The following is an 18,769-nucleotide window of genomic DNA, read 5'->3' as shown; positions in this document are numbered from 1 at the left end:
ATGCGTTCGGCTCTGCGGCTCCCACGCAGGGCGCTGATTGAATTCTTCTGCCCTGGTGTGCCCCCGCCGCCTCTTTCTGGGGGGCTCTCTCCCCAGCCGGAGCAGACCGTCCCCGCCGGTGATGCAACATTTCACAGGAACTCAAAATCAGAAGATGGAACGCTGCGCTGCCTCTGTGGCACAGGAGGCGCGGGGTGAAGGAGAGGTGGCGAGCGCGTGCAGGCTGCGGAACGCGCCTCGAATGCCCACGCGACCGACACAGCGCGAGCAACCAGCAGCGGGACGGCCGCCTGGGCATCCACTCTCATCCCTTCCACCCCCTTTCGGGCTGCAAAGGCAGTGTTGGTCTGGCCTCGCTTGTCGCGATGAGCGTGAACATTGGTTGACGCTGGTTGAAAGACAGGAAAGGGCGCTCTCAGGCTGTTAAACTGCCGAAAGGGGCACGTAGAGAAATATGTCGAGGCCTTCGTCTGCATTTGACAAGAAAATAGACTGGCCCGTAATGCTTCCACATCCACCTCGACCCCTGACTTCGTTTCCTTCCCCCCCTGTTCTCGCAGTCCCCCTCCTCGCCTTCCTCTTCTCCGCATTATTTCTCTCTTTCTTCAGTTCATATATTGTCCCTCCTACTTTCCTCTTCGTTTATCTTTTCTCATCTGTAGCTCCTTCACCATATCTGTCACTGTCAGTGAGGAAAAACAAGTGCTGTTAAACGCCATGTTGCGCTGATAACAGTTGTGCTAGGAAGCCTGCATTTAATGCAGCTAAGGTTTTTTATTTAGAATGCAATGTGCGTGATTATTCTTATTGTAAACAAACAATATTCACACAGGAGCAACCTGTGGGACCCGAAGGGCTGAGAGGCCTCTCCAAGCAATGAAGAGGATGGGGGATACACCCCCCCTTGGAAATTCAATACAACAATACAGTATCATGCCTAGGGTTGTAGGGATTGTAGTGTATGGTACACAAGACACTGACTGGGAGGGGGGGGGGGGGATATTGTCACACCGAGTGGGTATGTTAGTTCCGCATGACTAGTGCGGGGAAGGAAAAAACTAATTTTTTGTGTATAACCCTCACACACACTCTAGTAGTGTCATGCTTCATCATCAGGTTCACCCTGGCTTAAAGGTATGGGTGGGCTCGACCGTATTTCAAGGAGCACTGAAAGATAGGGGGTGACCAGGGGGCTTAACTAGAGATTTAAAAATCCCTTACCTTCTCCTAGGTATACCTTTATTAGCGGAGAGGGTGGGAAAAGCTAAAATAAAGTAAGGGCTAATGTGGACTTTTATGGTCCTATGACCCTATGTTTTTTGGCCAACATGTTTCAGCCCTATTCTAAGGCCTAACAAGGTCCGGGGCTTTCATAAGAGTATTCAATAAGTACCTCCCTGGTAAATTGAATCACAGATATGACTTGCAGAGTAATGTCATGCACTATTGTACGGGCAGTGTTAATACTTGCCCATCATTTTTCATTCTGTTGCGTCACCCACAACTGGTGGGTATCATATATCTCAGGAGTGAGGGTGGGGCTCCCTTTAGTCACACATTCGTCAAGGGTTACCCCGGCTATTTGCCTAGACCTGCCCTCGTCTGCTTCACAGCGGACGAGGGCATGTCTCGGCAAATAGCTTCCTTCAGTGTGGCATTCCATAACTAGACCCCGTCCACCCATCCACACAGACCCTTGTTCTCTTCCCTGTTTCTCTCCTTCTGCCTCTAATCTTGAGTGTTCATGCTCTTCTTTTCCCAGCCTCACAAGCAGCACCACTGGTTAGGCGCAAAGAGGTGATTCAAGCGCAAACAGGTGTGTTGTACCGGTAAATCACCTCTCTGACACCCTGATTTGCTGCTACTTGCACTCAACACCTAGTGGCCCAACTTGTGCTTGCAATGGGAAAGTGGGAAATATGGTTTTGTGCATAGCTATACCTGGGTAAGCGTCACACAGGCCTAGGCTTTGAAGCCTTAACTAGAGCAACAGTGGCTGTGCACAGATCAGCAGCTTGCAATGGAAAAGTGGGAAATATGGTTTTGTGCATAGCTATACCTGGGTAAGCGTCACACAGGCCTAGGCTTTGAAGCCTTAACTAGAGCAACAGTGGCTGTGCACAGATCAGCATCCTGCTTTACTGTGTTGTGTTTGGGTACTCTTCCTGAAGCGCCGGGACGCCCCTTGGCTGGGGCAGCCGTGCGCTATAGAAGTGTTATTAACATAACATAACATAACATAACATGTAGAGAGAGCTGAGGTCTCAACCACACCCCAGGTGGCTGCTATGATCACAGGCAGCAAGGACGCCACTGAGGAGGGTACGTGATGGTCACAAAAGAGTGAATGAGGTACTGCTGAGGACTGCAAGGTGCAGGGGACTGCGGGTTCTGGGGCAGCTGTGGGACCTGTTCCAGACTGCCACAAGAAACAGCTTCAGGTTGAGCTGCTAAACTAGAGTGCAACTCGTCTTGCTGAACAGATCAAGGCTGACGGCCATTTCGAGCACTACCGGCTGAGTGACTGAAGAGGCACTAGGGTGAATTGGAATATAATGTACTGCACACCTACGCTGCTGAGTCAATAAGGCACTGGTGCATCGTGCATGTTCTTAAGCAACTGCACTTCCTGCATTCTTACTGGCAGCAGGAAATGTGAGTTGCTAGCACAAATTAAAGTGCAGATTGGGGTGGTATCATTCTGCGAGGCAAGAGTGGCAAAAGAGATGTGTGTGCCATTTGAGTAGACAGATCTACTCTAGCTGCCAGTGGCTCACATACACGCTCCACTCTGACAGCCTCATAGGTCAAAGTTGAGCAGAACCGATGCTGCTGAACATAGCAGTTCCACCAAGCCTTCCTGCCCCTATGAGCTGCACTGCAACTCTCAGAGCCTCTCCTCAGCCCTTGTTCTCTTATTACTCTTCTCAGCCCTTGCTTTCACTGTCCTGTCTTCAGCCTTTTTTTCTACACTAATGCTTTAACCCTGGGTTTCACATTGCTCATGTAACCCATTATTTTCACGCTCCTTTCCTGCTTCTTGATTCACGGCGCTATTCCCAACCAATTCCTAACGGCTCCTTTTCACAGAACAACCTGCAACGCCCTGTCTACCTTGTCATTATCTTTAACAACCTCTATGCAATTTGCACTAGTAATAAATAGTTCTTACTTGAATGCGTCACGTTCATATGTTCGCACTTGTGACATAAAGGCGAGTTTTTTCCAGCTTGCATTGTTTACCATTCTGTTTGTGCACCTGTTAGTGTTTTTTTTTGTTTATTCTAAGCAAATACATTATTCAGACATAGATGCACCTGGTAGGAGAACTCGTCTTTATTGGGCATCCTACAAGGGTACATTGGGCGGCCAGTTCCTGCAAAAAAAAAAAAAATGGTGATGAGGGAGAGTCGGGCTGGCACGGGGAGGCGGGCACCCTCTCTGAAAGCTGTCTCCTTCAGATTATGCAAGTATATAATTAATGTATATTAAACTTGCCGCAAATAATTGTATAGGTGGAAAACATGTTTCCAAACTTCAAGTTTCCTGAAATTCACCTTTCAAATTACAAAATTGACCATAACTTCCAATGGTATTCCAACATGCACATTCGCCAGGACTTGCCTCAATCATGTACTCTACATGGGCACATTATCTGGTGAATGCCACAGCTGTTGAATGTTTGTGAGTTTAACATTGTTTTTCTCACACTTACTCTCCCTTACTTACTTTCACACCACTGCCTCTCACTCTCTTGCATTATTTTCTTGCAGCTCATATGTGGTTCATTGATTTTTGACAGGCTGTCTTGTATACGTTATTCAAAGTTTTTATTCCCAGTATTATGTTTTACTTAAGATATCTCAGGGTAACTATGTTTCTTAAGCAGAGACAATTTAATAGTATGAACCCAATGCTGCTCTCTGATTCAAATATGCATCAACAGAGCTTCTGAACTGATAATGGAAGTTCTTTCATATTCAGTGGCACTGGCATCGGAGTGGAATTGGATTTTGGATTCTTTGGTACACTGATAAGTAATCCTGCCATATTCTTTGTCCACAGAGTCCTACTCGATTGCTGGAAGCGATGGCAGCATCTCCACGTCTGTGGCTTCCATCCAGCCGCAGCCTTCCACCAGCTCGGCTCCCAGCTCCCCGGGCTCACGGCGCTCCGTCAGCACCCTCAAGAAGTGGTTCACCAACCCTGTGCGGAAGCTGAGTAGTGGCAGCAAGGTGGAGCGACAGGTCAAGAAGCTGGAAGGTCGACCAAAACGTGGGGCGGAGGGCCGGCGGCGGAGTGCTGATGATGGTGGCAGGCGGAGCTTTGATTTGGGTGTGCTCCGCAAACCTGACGAGACCTTGGCAGCCTGGCAGGATCCCAAAGGAACGGTAAGATTAAAAGGTGCTCTTGTTCTTCTCTTCTGGTGACCACCACTTTCTGTCACACATAGGGGTATTTCATTATTTAAAAGACTGGGTACTCGTATAGCATGGACACAGCCAGTACACAGAAAGTACTACAGTAGGACACCACAGGAATGGCCGTAAGAAGTTGATGTGTTGGAGAGTTGAGAGATTTTCTGGAAGGCATGTGCATTGAAAGACTGTAAATACCGCAGTCCAGTCACTAATACGACAGGAGGAAATTTGCTGTGACAACCCTGTTGGACTTCCAATGGCACCTTACCTGCCACGAAATGTCCTAGTTTCTGTATAGGCCCTTCAAGCAACGGCCACCTGCAACGGTCACCTACCTTCTCAATAATGTGAAGTTGTCCTCTCAATCTCCACTCACATGGTCAAGAAGAGCATGGAAATAAAATAATGCAGCAGCGATGTTTCAATACTTGTTAAATAACCATAGGACAGAGCCCATTTCTTATACCTTCTTATTTTAGAACTGCTGGTTTCTGTTTGTGTGGTCTTTCGTCTTTTCTCTCCAAGGTCCGAAAATTTGGCTTTCTAAGACTACACATTTCTAAGATTTCCAAAATATTACTGTTGCCTTTCTTCTTGCATAGTTCATTCAGGTGTATCAGAGAATATTCTCATGTCTTGTACTTTGTATAGATGTCCCTATTCCCTTTAAAATGCTTCATTTCAGAGTGTCTGGACCATCAAGATTGGGGTTGGGTCTTGCTGAAGCTACAGCACCAGCCTTGAGATTAATCTCTAAATGAAGATACAAAGTGGCACAAAACAGTGAAGTAGCCTGCAGAACGTGAGTGGAGACCAAAGCAGATGTAACTCATCTGCAGACACAACCTGGAAATGCTGGAGAGAAGGCACGGATCAGTGAATCAGGTTGTGAGCTGGCTGTGAAGTGGTTTCATCAGTGAGATAGAGCAGGGGCCTTGTGGTGATGAGGAGCGTGGCCCCAAGCAGTCCAAAGGTAAATTGAGAGATACTTGAGTCCCCTGGTTCTGGGATCTAACCAATGGACTATAAGCGGACGGATAAGAAGACAACCTACATGGTGAGAGACAAGGTGAATGGTCTTCCCATTCCCCCACCCAAAGGGGAGAAATAAAGGTACAGAAGGTGTAAGAGGCAAAATATAAAACAAAAGGAAACAGTAAATTGGAAAAATCATCAATACTCTAACTATCACCAGGATATATTAATATCGAGGAGACAGTAATGCTGACTAACTTGGTGAAAGAAATTGCTTTTCCAGTAGAAGGGATGTAAGACCTGCAGGGGGAGGCCCTTGGTCAAATAAACCAGCGGTGAAGGCCTAACCCGCCACACTTTAAGAAGGTCTGGGGGCCCTTGGTAATGCCCAAGCACCCAATGGGAGTTAAATGGTGCCAGCAGAGGGAGATGTAGACTCTAACAAGTACATACTTGCAAGGTGAGTTCCTGCAGTTTGGCCTGTGGCTGATAATATAGAAGAGTTAGTTGATAGGACACCACTGCTGTGGAGGATAACATTCTGGATGAGTTGTAAAACAAGCAACAAACGGGTGATGTATATAGATGTGCGCTACAGGAAGATTCCTGCAAAATTACTGAACAAGACATGGAGCTTCAACAAGAAACAGCAGCAATGTTTGGGGAGAAAAAAAAGATGACAGCCAAATGACCAAGGACGTCCTCCACTTACTTTTTCAGGGCTTGTGTAAAGAATAGAAGGCAGATATGAAACATTAGGTGAAAGAAGTTCACAGAGGACTACCATACACAGTGAACATACTTAGACAAGATGTGGCCCAAGGGTACTAGTATTGAGATAGAAAATGGTCTTACTACTTATGCTAGACTCAGACACGAAAGGGAAATTACAAAATGGAGACACAATTTGAAGTACCCCCACACTATGAAAGTCTACTAAAACTGCATTATCGGAGACAATATCAGGGTGCAAAATATATCAGACGAGGTGGCAGGATCAGACTTAATGTTCTGCAGGAAAATACTTTTTGTCGAGTGTTGGATTTGAAGATTGATGAAGAAATCCATTTAGAAAGAGGACCCAGGAAAGTAGGATCTATCACCAGTTGAGCTGAGCCCTAACGCACCCTCAAATCATTATGTGATAGTACTACCTAAGCCAGAAAAGGACACACTGCTTTACATATCCTGTCGCCCTATAGCATAGCTAAATATAGATATTATACATGAAAGTACTAGCTAACAGATCATCTAAGGTAGGCCCTACATGCCCACAGGGCAGGGTGCATGGTATTTGAAAAGTAAGGACATGTGTACTTACGTTTTATATGTCCTGGCACGTTGTACAAAATAATGATAACCTGTTTCAGAACTGGTTCGCAGGGTCAGTTCTCTCATTTTCCTAGACACACCTTAAGGGTGTGCCCAGAGCTTTGCACAAGGGAAGAAAGTTCATAATAGTTTTATGTAGAGATGGACACTGTGGAATAGTCAACAGTAAAACACATAGGAAATACTGCAAAAGTGGGTAGAGGCACCCATGGGAACATTTACCCCATTGTTTAGGGAGTGGGCAAGAAATTCCTTTACTCATAAGCTGGCACTGGTTGTAAAACGGACTCCACCAAAACCCTCTTCAGAACACTTATGTATCTGTGGAAGACTGAAGACACCTGCTTTTAAACTGTGGAGAGAACCCCCAAGGGCCAGACCTCCTCCCTGCTTATATACATGACACAAGAGTGAGTAAGCTGCAAGAAGCTCAGACCTCTGTTGAGTGAAGCTGACAGGTTCAGCTGGATTTTCCCTGGAACCTGGTGGCGGCTTTTGGGAAATTGACGTCTAACCTCCAAGGGGTGCTCAACAGGTCCTGGACCCTTGGTTGGTGTTGGAGCGTACTCCTTTCCCCTTCAAAATTGCTAGACTGGACAGTTAAAAACATTTTCAGAACTTTTCTTCAAAAGAACTAGTGGGTACCACCGGGCTGACGCAGCACCACAGCCATAGATGTCAAACTGCGGTTCGGACTCAACTTGCTGGGCTGCCTTAATAAAATGTTCTTGACTTCCAAAAATGTTTTTAAGTCTGACTATAGAGGATTTCACCAGGACCAATGCTGAGCGCCCCCTGGCAACTAAGACGCCTTTTCTGTGTCCTGACTTCACACTATGCCAGCTTGAAGTTTTCCCGCTTTCGACATCAAGAGCCTCAAACTTCCCGCTGGAACAGAGACTCCCACCGAGGTCCTTTACTTCAGCCAGCTGAAGTCAACGAGCCCTTCTTTGAATCCAGCCTGCACCCCAACCATCTGCAGACCTTGTCAATGAGGACTTTCCTGCAGACTGAGTCAGAAGGGTAAACTTACCACTTGTATGAATTTGGTCCCTGTATCTGACCCAAGCTTCATCGCATTTAACCTTAACTTTTGACTTTGAGCCAGTTGAGCTTGGCCAGATGCATGCATTTTGTGCTGCGTGCTCTTTGGCGCTAGAAAGATCTACAACTTTGAACATTGATATCTCCCTCTTCCATGCATCAGATTTTTGTCATTTTGGTGTCTAGTTGCTTATTACAACTTTCTCTATTTTTTTAAATTGGAGTGGGGTTTTTATTGTGTGGTGTGTTCTACTTTTTACCTGTTTTGGTACTGATAAATGCTTTACACCTTTTTCCTAACTTAAGCCTGCCTGATCTGTGCTTCAGCTACCAAGAGTTGAGCTCAGGTTTAAAATATTGAGACCTACTTGGACCTAGGAAGGAATTTATTATTACTTGAAGAGAATTACCATTAACTCCAACTAATAATCCACTTTCTCACACTGTCCATCTTTAACTAACGGATCCAACAGGATTGATATCTTTGCTACTAAACATGCTAGAACAGTTTAGGAGGGCCTTTGGATCCAAGATTAATTTAGGCAAATCAGAACTATTAGTGCTATAAATGGGTAGTGTGGAGTTTGATAACCTTAATAAAAACATACCATTTAAAGTTAAGGAATACCCAGTGAAAAACTTGATGGCTCATATAACCACACAGAACCATGTGGTCTTTCAGGCTAGTATAGGACTCCTGATTTAAAATACAAGACAGTATCTCCACACATGACTAGATTGTTATGTATACTGGCTAGGAAGAGTAGTCAGAATGAAAATGGTAATCATAACCAACTTTATTATGTTTTTTGCCAAGATTCCTATACCTCTTTCAAGCGGTTTCAATCAGGATAGATAGAGAGTCATTTAGAACACTACAAAAAATATTATGGCCTTTGTGTGGCAAGGGAAGACAGTGAGAAGTTCATAAAGAGCATTAATAAAGGCCAGGAGGCAAGAGTGATTGGGATTCCCAGATATAAAGAATTAATATTGGTCCTTAATATAATGAATCCTTTTTAACTTGCCCTTAAGAACTTCCACCTGCCACTGAGTGCATATGGACAAACTACTGGCAGATAAAATGCTGTGGGATGTCTTCTGGCTCTCCAAGTCGACTAGACCTTAAAGAATATACTTTAGACAAATTACTAGCAAAGCACTAGTCAATGGAACACCATAGCACAAACTAAGGGGTTGACAACATTTTTATAATCATAGACACTTACACATGATACTCCAAGTTTCACACTGCACACGAAGAAGCAAGCTATAAAAGATGGCATGATGGTGACTGCAGAATATTGGTAGATTTATATATTAATGGACAAACGGACACCTGAGATTTTTTAAGAATAGTAAGACGGTATTTGAGTTACAGAACAAGAAACATGCAAGTATCACCAACTGAGACTCTGGGTACCAAATCCTGTGATTAAAGTAGCAGTGACTAAAGAAAAGACATCCTTTGAGCAAGTAATAAAACCATTGAAGTGCACAACAAGGATCGTAGCTAAACGGCATAAAGTACTAACAACTGCAGTGAGCCAAACAAAAGGTTCACATCATGAGTTAGGACATAATGCAGGGAAAGCCATTCCGGATTAATCATGGCGACATTATGGAGAGTATTACTCACAAAAGAAGGAGTGAGGGTATATACTCACCTACCCCCATCACCCTGTAAACACTTAATACACCAGAAGGAGTAGGGAGTAATAAAATATGTTGTGTGATGGCACGTGCCATATGGGCTAATACTGCCCTCACATGCTTCATCAGTGGGCTGCTTACAAAAACACCCCAGCGTAGCCACGCAAGGGGTGGAGCAATAGGGTGGGGGAAGACCTATGTGCTCCTAGCACCCCTTCAGTAAAGGATAGGATCTCCCAATCATAACTATCCTTCACATTTTTTAACCCTGGCCAGAAGATCCAGGAATAACGTTTTAGACACAGCGACACTTCCGAGCTAGTTTTAAATCACTTTACACTGCACTTTCACTACCGTCGTTCCTAGTCACTGTATAATTATCTTGTGTCTTTTTGTGTTGTATTGTCTTCCTCCACCCTATTGCTCCACCCCATGTTTGGCTACGCTGGGGTGTTTTTGTAAGCAGCCCAATGATGAAGCATGTCACACATCTGAGTGAGTTAGGACAGTATTAGCACATATAGCATGTGCCATCACGCAACAGACTTTATAGAGAGACCTAAACACTTGCAACAAATCAGTACTTCATATGAATATGTCTTTTAAGCTAATGACACGTTTGTACCTCTTCCCAGACTGGTTAAATGATAGGTTCACCAGCGCTACTGATAAACACTGGAGAATATCAGTTGGTACCACTCATGCCTTTATCATGCATGTAATTCAATAAGTTGACCTTTACAACACGTTGTATAACAACATGAGTCTTTACCATGCATTTTTTGTGGTAACTACTGATATTTGCTGTAACACTCCAAACCCCCCTATTTAGGTAGAAGCCTCTGTCTGCTTTGCTTATGACTACTTGATGGCATTCTGTATGCTTTCTTGGGAATGCATTCCACTCAGTGCTTACCATTCGCTTTATGGGTTGTAACTCACGCTGCTTTCTGGCTTTATTTGTTTTATGCCGCCCAGCTTGAGTTTGTCCCTCCCATGGAGCATCTTCTTCTAGCACACAACAATAATGAACTGTGCTGATTTCAGAATATATCAGAATAACGAAAGTACAAACTAAGCACATTTTTAGAAATTGTGACATGTGGTGGAAGCAAATATTTGATTACTATCAAAATCAATACACTAGGTGATGACATTTCCACACATTATCATTTGTGTGCTGTAAAACTGTATGGCTGTGCAAATGTAATTATTATTATTATTAAGGGAAATTTATAAAGCGCCTGGTTACGCACGGATGGCGTGTCCCCGCGCTGTGGCGAGTGGAAATAGCAGAGTCGTGCCGCAGGGTCAGCTCGGCTTAATGCGTGTAGAGGTGGGTTTTTAACTTCTTCCTGAAGCCAAGTTCAGATGGTTCCAGGCGAAGGTCCAGTGTCAAGGCATTCCAGCTTTTCGCGGCCAGGTATCTAAAGGACCTACCTCCCATGCGTGCCTTTTTTATCCTGGGGCCTTTAGTAGCCCTACACAGGAGGATCGCAGAGCGCGCGCTGGCGCGTACCAGGTGATCAAACCCTGAAGCGGAGCAGGTGCCTTACCACCCAAGATGCAGTGGCATGTGCAAAGGGCCTTAAACTCGACCCTGCTCCTTACTGGGAGCCAATGAAGGCCCTGAAGGGCTGCCTTGGATGCTGATCTCTTGGGAAATGTCAGAATCAGGCGAGCCGCTGCATTCTGCAGCACCTGGAGGCATTTAATCGCCTTGCTGGTGGCTCCCAGATAAAGCAGATTGCCATAGTCCAGGCGCGATGTGACGAGGGCATGCACCAGCGTCCTGCGGGCTGACGTGGGGAGAAGATCTAATACCTTCCGCAGGCTTTTTAGGATGCTGAAGCAAACCCCCACCACACGGCCTATCTGAGGTCCAAAAGACAGGTCCGCGTCAAGCCACACTCCAAGGTTCCTGGCTTCTTGACAGGGTATAGGGACCTCCCCTAGACATGATGGCCACCATGCCGATGACCAAACAGACGGGCTCCCCCCCACCACGAACACCTCAGTCTTGCTGCCGTTTAGCTTAAGACAGTTGGTGGACATCCAGGTAGCCAGTTCCTGTATACAGGCCCTGAATCTGTCCACCACAAGACCGGGCGCGTGCGAAAGGGAGATGACCAACTGCGTATCATCGGCATAGGACACTATGTGCAGACCATGGCTTTCAGCGATGGGCGCCACCGGGGAGACATAGAGATTAAATAGGGTTGGGCGCAGGGACGAGCCCTGAGGCACGCCCTGGCCCAAGCCAATCTCCCTAGAGTAACAGTCTCCCAGGCGAACCTGAAAGCCTCTCCCTGTCAGGAAGGACTGAATCCATTCAAGTGCAGCTCCTGATATCCCACCCCCATTCAGACACTGTAGCAAGGTGGTGTGAGCTACAGTGTCGAATGCTGCACTTAGATCCAGTAGGATGAGAGCCATAGTCTGGCCTCATCCACCCCCTGACGTAAGGTCTCCACTGCCATCAGAAGCGCTGATTCAGTCGAGTGACGGGGATGGAAACCAAACTGGGTCTCGTGCAGGAGGGCAGCCTCTTCCACGAAATCCATCAGTTGTGTGTTTACCGTTTTCTCCGCCACTTTAGCCAGGTAGGGTAAGAGGGAGATTGGCCAGAGGTTCTCCAATTTTTCGAAGCTTATGTTAGGCTTCTTTTGAAGAGGTAGCACCACCGCCTGTTTCCAGTCTCTGGGCACAGTCTTGGTCCTGAAGGAGACGTCCAAAAGATGTCTGATGTATGTTTCCAGCACTGGCAAGCTGTCGTATAGCCATTTAGGCGTGGTGGGGTCCCGAGGAGAGCCTGATTTAACAGACCTACAGATCTTCAAAAGAATCCCTGGGGATGGGGTGACGAAGTTGGTCAGAATGTGTCTATCCCCCCATTGCCTCGGGGTTTCCACAAACTTCGACCCTGCGGTAGGATGGCTAGGGGAGGCCGAGTATATTTTCGCTACTTTTTCGGCAAAGAAGTCCACAATCCTATTGCAGGATTCCACTGAACAATCATCTGGGCCCGGTATTCTTAAATAATGAATCCTAATAATTCACTATTTAAATCACTGGACTTATAGTCCATAACATTTTGCTATGTGATAATAGCGTATTGATATTATTCTCTAATGGTAATTTCAATTGAAAATGTATTGTCTGTAATGGCGGTACGCTACCACACTATGCATACTCCACACTACACCACTCAACAGTACAAAACTCGACTCCACACTATGCCCCACCACTCTACGATACACCTCTCGATTTTACGACATCACTCTACTCTATGACGTGCCATTCCAATCTACGCCCCTCGTCTCTAAGTCACTCTACATCAAGCCATGCCATTCTATGTCCCTCCACACCACTTATCCCACACCACTCCAATCTGCCCGTCTCCACTCCATTCGACCCCACTGCACTCTAATCTACCGCACCCCACTCCAATTTTCCCCAATCTACCCCACTCCACTCTACCCCACCCCACTCCAGTCTTCTCCCGCCTATCTCACTTTACTCTAATCTATCTCAATCCCTCCATCCCACGCCACTACAATCTACGCCAATCTATCCTGCTCCATTCCAATCTACCCCTCTCTACTCCATTCTACTCCACTCCAATCTACCCCACTCCACTCCAGTCTACCCCACCCCACTCCAGGTTTCCCAAATCTACCCCACTCCACTCCAATCTACCCCAACCCTCTCCAAACCTCTCCAGTCTACTCCACTCCAATCTACCTTCAATACACTCTACTCCATTTAACCAAATCTACACCAATCTAACACACTCAAATTCAATCTACCCCACTCCAACCCAATCTATCATACTCCACTCTCCACCCATGCATCCCAGTCCATTCCATTCCACTCAGCCCCGCTCCGCTCAGTCTACCCTGCTCCACTGTAGCCCAAACCAACCCCAAGGCACTAAAATCTACACCACTCTAATCCAATCTACCTCAATTTACCCACTCCACTGAAATCGAACACAATCTACCCTACTTCAGTCTACCCGTTCCACTCCAATCTACCCACTTCACTCCAATCCATTCCACCACAATCTAACCTACCCGACCCAATCTAACCCACTCCACTCCAATCTACCGACTATGATATACTCCAATCTACCCCACTCCACTCTGCCCCAATCTACCCACTATAATATACCCAATTTGTGGGTGATGGAAGACCTGACAATGGCGCAGTTGTTATGCCACTGTTACCAAGGTGATTAAATAGAATACCAGAAACAAAAATATTGTGGATCAAAATAGTGTGTCAAGAATATCGAGGGCAAAAATATTTTGAAGGTAAGTTTCTATAGGTAAGCAAAGTTTTATATGTATAACTACACATATATGTACCTTGACAATATAAATATCTTCAAGGTACGCTGATGTGGAGTTAAGAATAGCAAATCTATTTGTACCTATTTGCACTTACCTTCTCTATATTTTGGTCCTCGATATTTTTGAGAAAATATTCTGTCTACACAATAGTTTTGTTTTCGATATTCTATCAGTGATCCATTAGCAGTAAGGTCAAAATAAAACATACAAATATATAAAACATGAATGGTTTCTAATGGAACAATTTAAGAGTGCCTACATGACAGATAGAACTGTGTAATTAGTATCATGTACAAAGGGTTTTTACCCTTCACAAATCCTTTGATTTAGTAAATCAGAGGGTTTATGAATGGTAAACATTTTTTTAAATGCACTGTAAAGTATTTAGCTATTTGGAAAAGCTTTTCCCAATCGTTAAATGAGTTTAGGAAACCATTAGGAATTGCTATTTTGAAGAGGAGTTATAAGGTCATCCCTTCCAAATACAGATTACTTACAGTTTGATATTTTACCACCAACTCAAATGCAGTGATAACCCATTCGCAAAAGAGAAGGGGTCACCAAGGCATCCTCTCCCCTTTGTGAATGTTTACAAAAACCTTGTCAGGAGTAGCAGTCGTCCACTACTGACTAATAAAAAAAAATTGTAAACCATTTTTCAATTTTTTTACCACATCCAGTTATTTTGGAGGGGATAACAGGCTGCATTTAAAAAAAGATTGCTTTGTGTAAAAGCAATCACAGACATGGAAGTCTGCTGACCCCAGCAAGGCACAATTTCTGTAATTGTAGCTGATCATATTAGGTCGCAATTTGTGATCTACCTCATGCACATTAATGATGTAGATCAAATTGCTACCCAACACATTTCAGTATTTTGTGAAATTACAGATTTTGTGAGGTCGGTTCGCAAAATTCAATTTCATTCAGTAAAAGTTAATGCACAGATTGCAACCCCCCCTTAACCTAATGCAGTCTGCGCACATGAGGCCCGGTATTCTTAAATAATGAATCCTAATAATTCACTATTTAAATCACTGGACTTATAGTCCATAACATTTTGCTATGTGATAATAGCGTATTGATATTATTCTCTATTTAGGAATCGGAAATGTACTTTTTGTACATGATGCCCCATGTGACTTAAATAATTAAATGATACAAATGCATTTCAAATAGCAAGCTGAAAGAAGAGCAACCTTAGGAGCCTGAAAAAGTACTCTAGTATGAGGGCAGTTATATAAACGAGTGTAATGTATAATGATTCCCCAAGATGGCTGGAGTTATCTGTTTGCAGCAGTTTGCATAGAACACTGTCATACTAATTTAATTTTATGTATGAGTAAATCTATGTGTGTATATTTGCAAACTCTTCTTAATGGAACTTGAGCACGCACAAGCTTTGAGAATTGGGCCCTAAATGGTTCAGTTAGTTTTTCTTCTTCTTGGTACATTGAATAAAACAAGTCGCTAGTAGTTGGCACTAATACCTTTCTGACTGCTTAGAACTTTAAACACTTTGCATATCATCTATTACACTATTGCTTTCATCAGTTTCAATTTGAGTTTGAATTTAGTTGTTCTATTAATAAGTCATCAAATGCATGAATGAAATCTGATTTTCTGGCAAATTTGGGGGGATGACACACCTCTGCCACATTCTAAGTAACCCCTGCAGTGTTCTCAAACTGTTTACCTTGCTTACATTTTGCTTTGCAGCTGTATTGGCTTGTACATATAACATGTTTGATTGCAGTGTTCAAATGATGGCTATCAAGTGAAGACTCTTCTAATTTAGACATTTTGCACATGGCTATTTCTAGAGCAGGGGTCTCCAACCTTTTCTGTAATGAGAGCTACTTCTGATCTGTAAAACTCGTTGTGAGCTACTGAAGGCTAAGTAACTTGCGTGGTGTCCCCGCGCCCCTCGCCCAGCTTTAAAATGAATGCTCTACGGACATTAGTTTTAAAGCTGGACATGGGGGTGTCTGTGGTTTGAACAAAATACTGTGACTAGAGGTACTATGATAAGGTTGTTATGTACGTCAGTGACTGCATGAGGGTGGGGATGCATGAACATGTGTGTGAATGAATGGGATATATGTGTATAGGTGACTGAGAGCTTCTGTTGTATGTAATTGTAGCACATTACATACTTTTGGCCATATTTGGCACCTTTACATGTACAGCACAAACATACAACCATTTTGTTTTAATTGAGAGAAATTGAAAGTGCAGAAGAATGTTTTGCAATGTTCTGCAAAACTGTTCATTATAAGGACCGTTTCTCTGCACTTGAAGGAACATTTTTCTGCACTTTAAATTTCTCCCATTTAAACAAAATGGCTGGCAGTTATAGTTTCAGTTTCAGTTTGTTTATTTATTTCGAAGGTTAAAAACCATCATGAAAATACATCATGGCAGTTATAAATATGGCACCATGCCTACCAGCCACTGGGAGCAAGATGCCTTCTGTGTGTAAATGAGAAACTTTGAAAAAGGAGAAAATTCAACTGAAGAGTTAACTTTATGTTTATATGCATTCAATAAAACTCATCATTTTAATTTTCTCCCATGCCAAAGTGTCTTTACAAACAACAGGCATATTACTTGCAGGGGCCTGCAGACATGGTGCCATATTTATAATAGGTAAATAGTAATTAGTTTCATTGTGAGGAATTTAACCCCTCCCTTGCTGGTGACAGAACCACTCCGTCATCAGCCGCGGTCGCGCTTTTCTGATGACGGAGTGGTTCCGTCACGGCCCGCTCGGAACGCCTGCGCGGCGCGGATTCCGCGCCTGCGATGAACGTTCTATAGAGCGGGCGGGGCCATGACGGAACCGCTCCGTCATGAGCACAGCGCAACCGCGGCTGGTGACGGAGCGGTTCCGTCACCAGCATGCACCCGCCGCGCGGCCGACCCACCCCCTTAGCACTGCGGCGGAATAGCCGCCGCAGTGAAGGGGTTAAAGTGAAGAAGCAAGCATCATAAAGCATTAGGACTCAATTGGCTGAATTGAAAGTAGAGAAAAACATTAAGACTATGGGGCACATGCATCAAGCATTTTACCAGTCGCAAACGGGCCGATTCACGGAGTCGGCCCATTTGCGACTGGAAAAATGCCTTACCGATGCATGTACCATTTAGCTTTCGCAATATAGGTAATCTCAATTTTTTGCGATTACCTACATTGCAAATGCATTTAGGGAATCGCAATTTGCGTTTCCCTAATTTGAGATGCATGTAGCATTTCCTAAATGCAAGTGTGCATTTAGGAAACGCTAATTACCATCAACTTCAAGTTGATGGTAATTTGTGCATGCATGAAAACATTTTTCAATGCGGTATGTAGCTCATAGGGCATGTGTGTGCTCCACATGTGCAAACATACTTTTGGGGGGGGGGGTGCTTCTGAGGGACCTTAGGCCCCCAGGCACCCTTGGATGTGCATTTGCAATTTGTAATTACCAATTTGCTAATCGCAAATTGAGAATGCATTCCCATTCATTCCTATGGGTCTGTAAGCCCATAGGAATGAATGGGAATGCAATCCCTAATTGTGATTCACAATTTGGGATTTGCTATTAAGGAATGTTAAAGATTCTCAAAATTATTTTTGAGTGCTTCATGCATAGGCATTTGTGATTACCAAATAGCGAATCCTTAAAATTTGCTATTTGGTAATCGCAAATGGTTACCTTGATGCATGTGCCCCTATGTTTCATACAAACATTTTTCTTCATTCAAAATTTCTCCCAAATTACTATATTTTTCAGCTATACATATGGCACTGTATCTACCAGCCACTGTGAGAAAGATGCCTGCTGTTTGTAAATGTGACACTTTGAAAAGGGAGAAAGTTAAAATAAAGAGTTAACTTATTCCGTAAGTCAACTCTTCATTTCAATTTTCTCTCATTTAAAAACTCAGAAATATTATTTAGTTCTCATGCTTCAATATTGACTTGAGAACAACTTTTATTTAAGAGTTAAATACCTCAGTGCTTCGGTTCTGAAGCTCTGTGACCCAATGGGTCATGAATCTGACTCCAGCACTGCTCAATTATGAGGCTGTGCTATCTGCAGCCTGATAATAATGTAAAATAAACATAGACTTTCCTTAACTCTAAAAAGAAAACACAACACTTATTTATTTCATGTCTTAGTTAAAAATTAACTCAAGGCTGGGAGCTATTCTGAAGGTTACTGCGAGCTACAGGTAGCTCATGAGCGACTGGTTGGAGACACCTTGTCTAGATCATCATAGTGGGTGGGAAATGATGAACTGGAATATGGCCCTGAGCGATACTAGTGAGGAGATTTATTAAAGCATTCCTTTCATTGCCTTTTTGGATCATAACCTATAGCATGGGTGCTTGTAAAGTTGTATCTAGTCTGATATTTAGAAGGAATAAACTGATTAGTTAAATGGTTGATATTATTCTTGACACATATAGCTGATAATGTAACCAATGACCTTATCAAAGTGTAACTAATGAACTTATCACAGCAAAGCACTCATTGAATCTTGTTTGTATTTGTGGGAAAAAGAGGCTTTTTTTGTCCCGATGTCTAATTTTCTGCATATTAAGTTTCAAACAGTCCCCAACCTTAGAGAACCTGCAGCTTATTTCATTCACCTGTCGCTCAGATAGGAATTTACCATGAAAAACGAAAAGGCATGAGGCATTAGGCATTTGGTAAAACAGGAACAAGTTTTTTTAATTAAACATAGCAGCCGTAAGAGCATCAACAGAGTTGTGTCTAAAGACAGTCTCAATGTACAGAAGTTTTGGCAGGAAATATATGCAGTTCTTGAGGTACGATGAGATTTAATATTTATTTATTTATGTATTTATTTATTTATAAAGTTTTATATGATTACACATTCTTGTAAAGCATGTAAATCAGGGCCTAGTCATGAACCATAAATGTAACCATCTGATAAGGGGTACACCGGTGGCTCTCTACTTCGTGAAGAGCTAGT

At 43.8% G+C, this 18,769-nt stretch overlaps 1 protein-coding gene across 2 annotated transcripts in view; it reads left to right on the top strand.

The window, feature by feature from the left end:
- The window catches only part of ARHGEF25 (Rho guanine nucleotide exchange factor 25), a 922,723-nt gene that overhangs the window by 515,020 nt on the left and 388,934 nt on the right, over positions 1 to 18,769 (top strand). For both annotated transcript variants that reach the window (XM_086966568.1, XM_086966567.1), the window contains one exon: positions 4,066 to 4,391. In XM_086966568.1, the coding sequence (XP_086822694.1) occupies positions 4,066 to 4,391 (326 nt within the window). The remainder of the gene's footprint in view (positions 1 to 4,065; positions 4,392 to 18,769) is intronic.

This window comes from Lissotriton vulgaris, chromosome 1_1, assembly GCF_964263255.1.
Source record: "Lissotriton vulgaris chromosome 1_1, aLisVul1.2, whole genome shotgun sequence".
In the NCBI taxonomy this organism is placed as follows: domain Eukaryota; kingdom Metazoa; phylum Chordata; class Amphibia; order Caudata; family Salamandridae; genus Lissotriton; species Lissotriton vulgaris.
The sequence above is the reverse complement of the archived record's forward strand: the minus strand, read 5'-3'. Positions and strand labels throughout refer to the sequence as shown.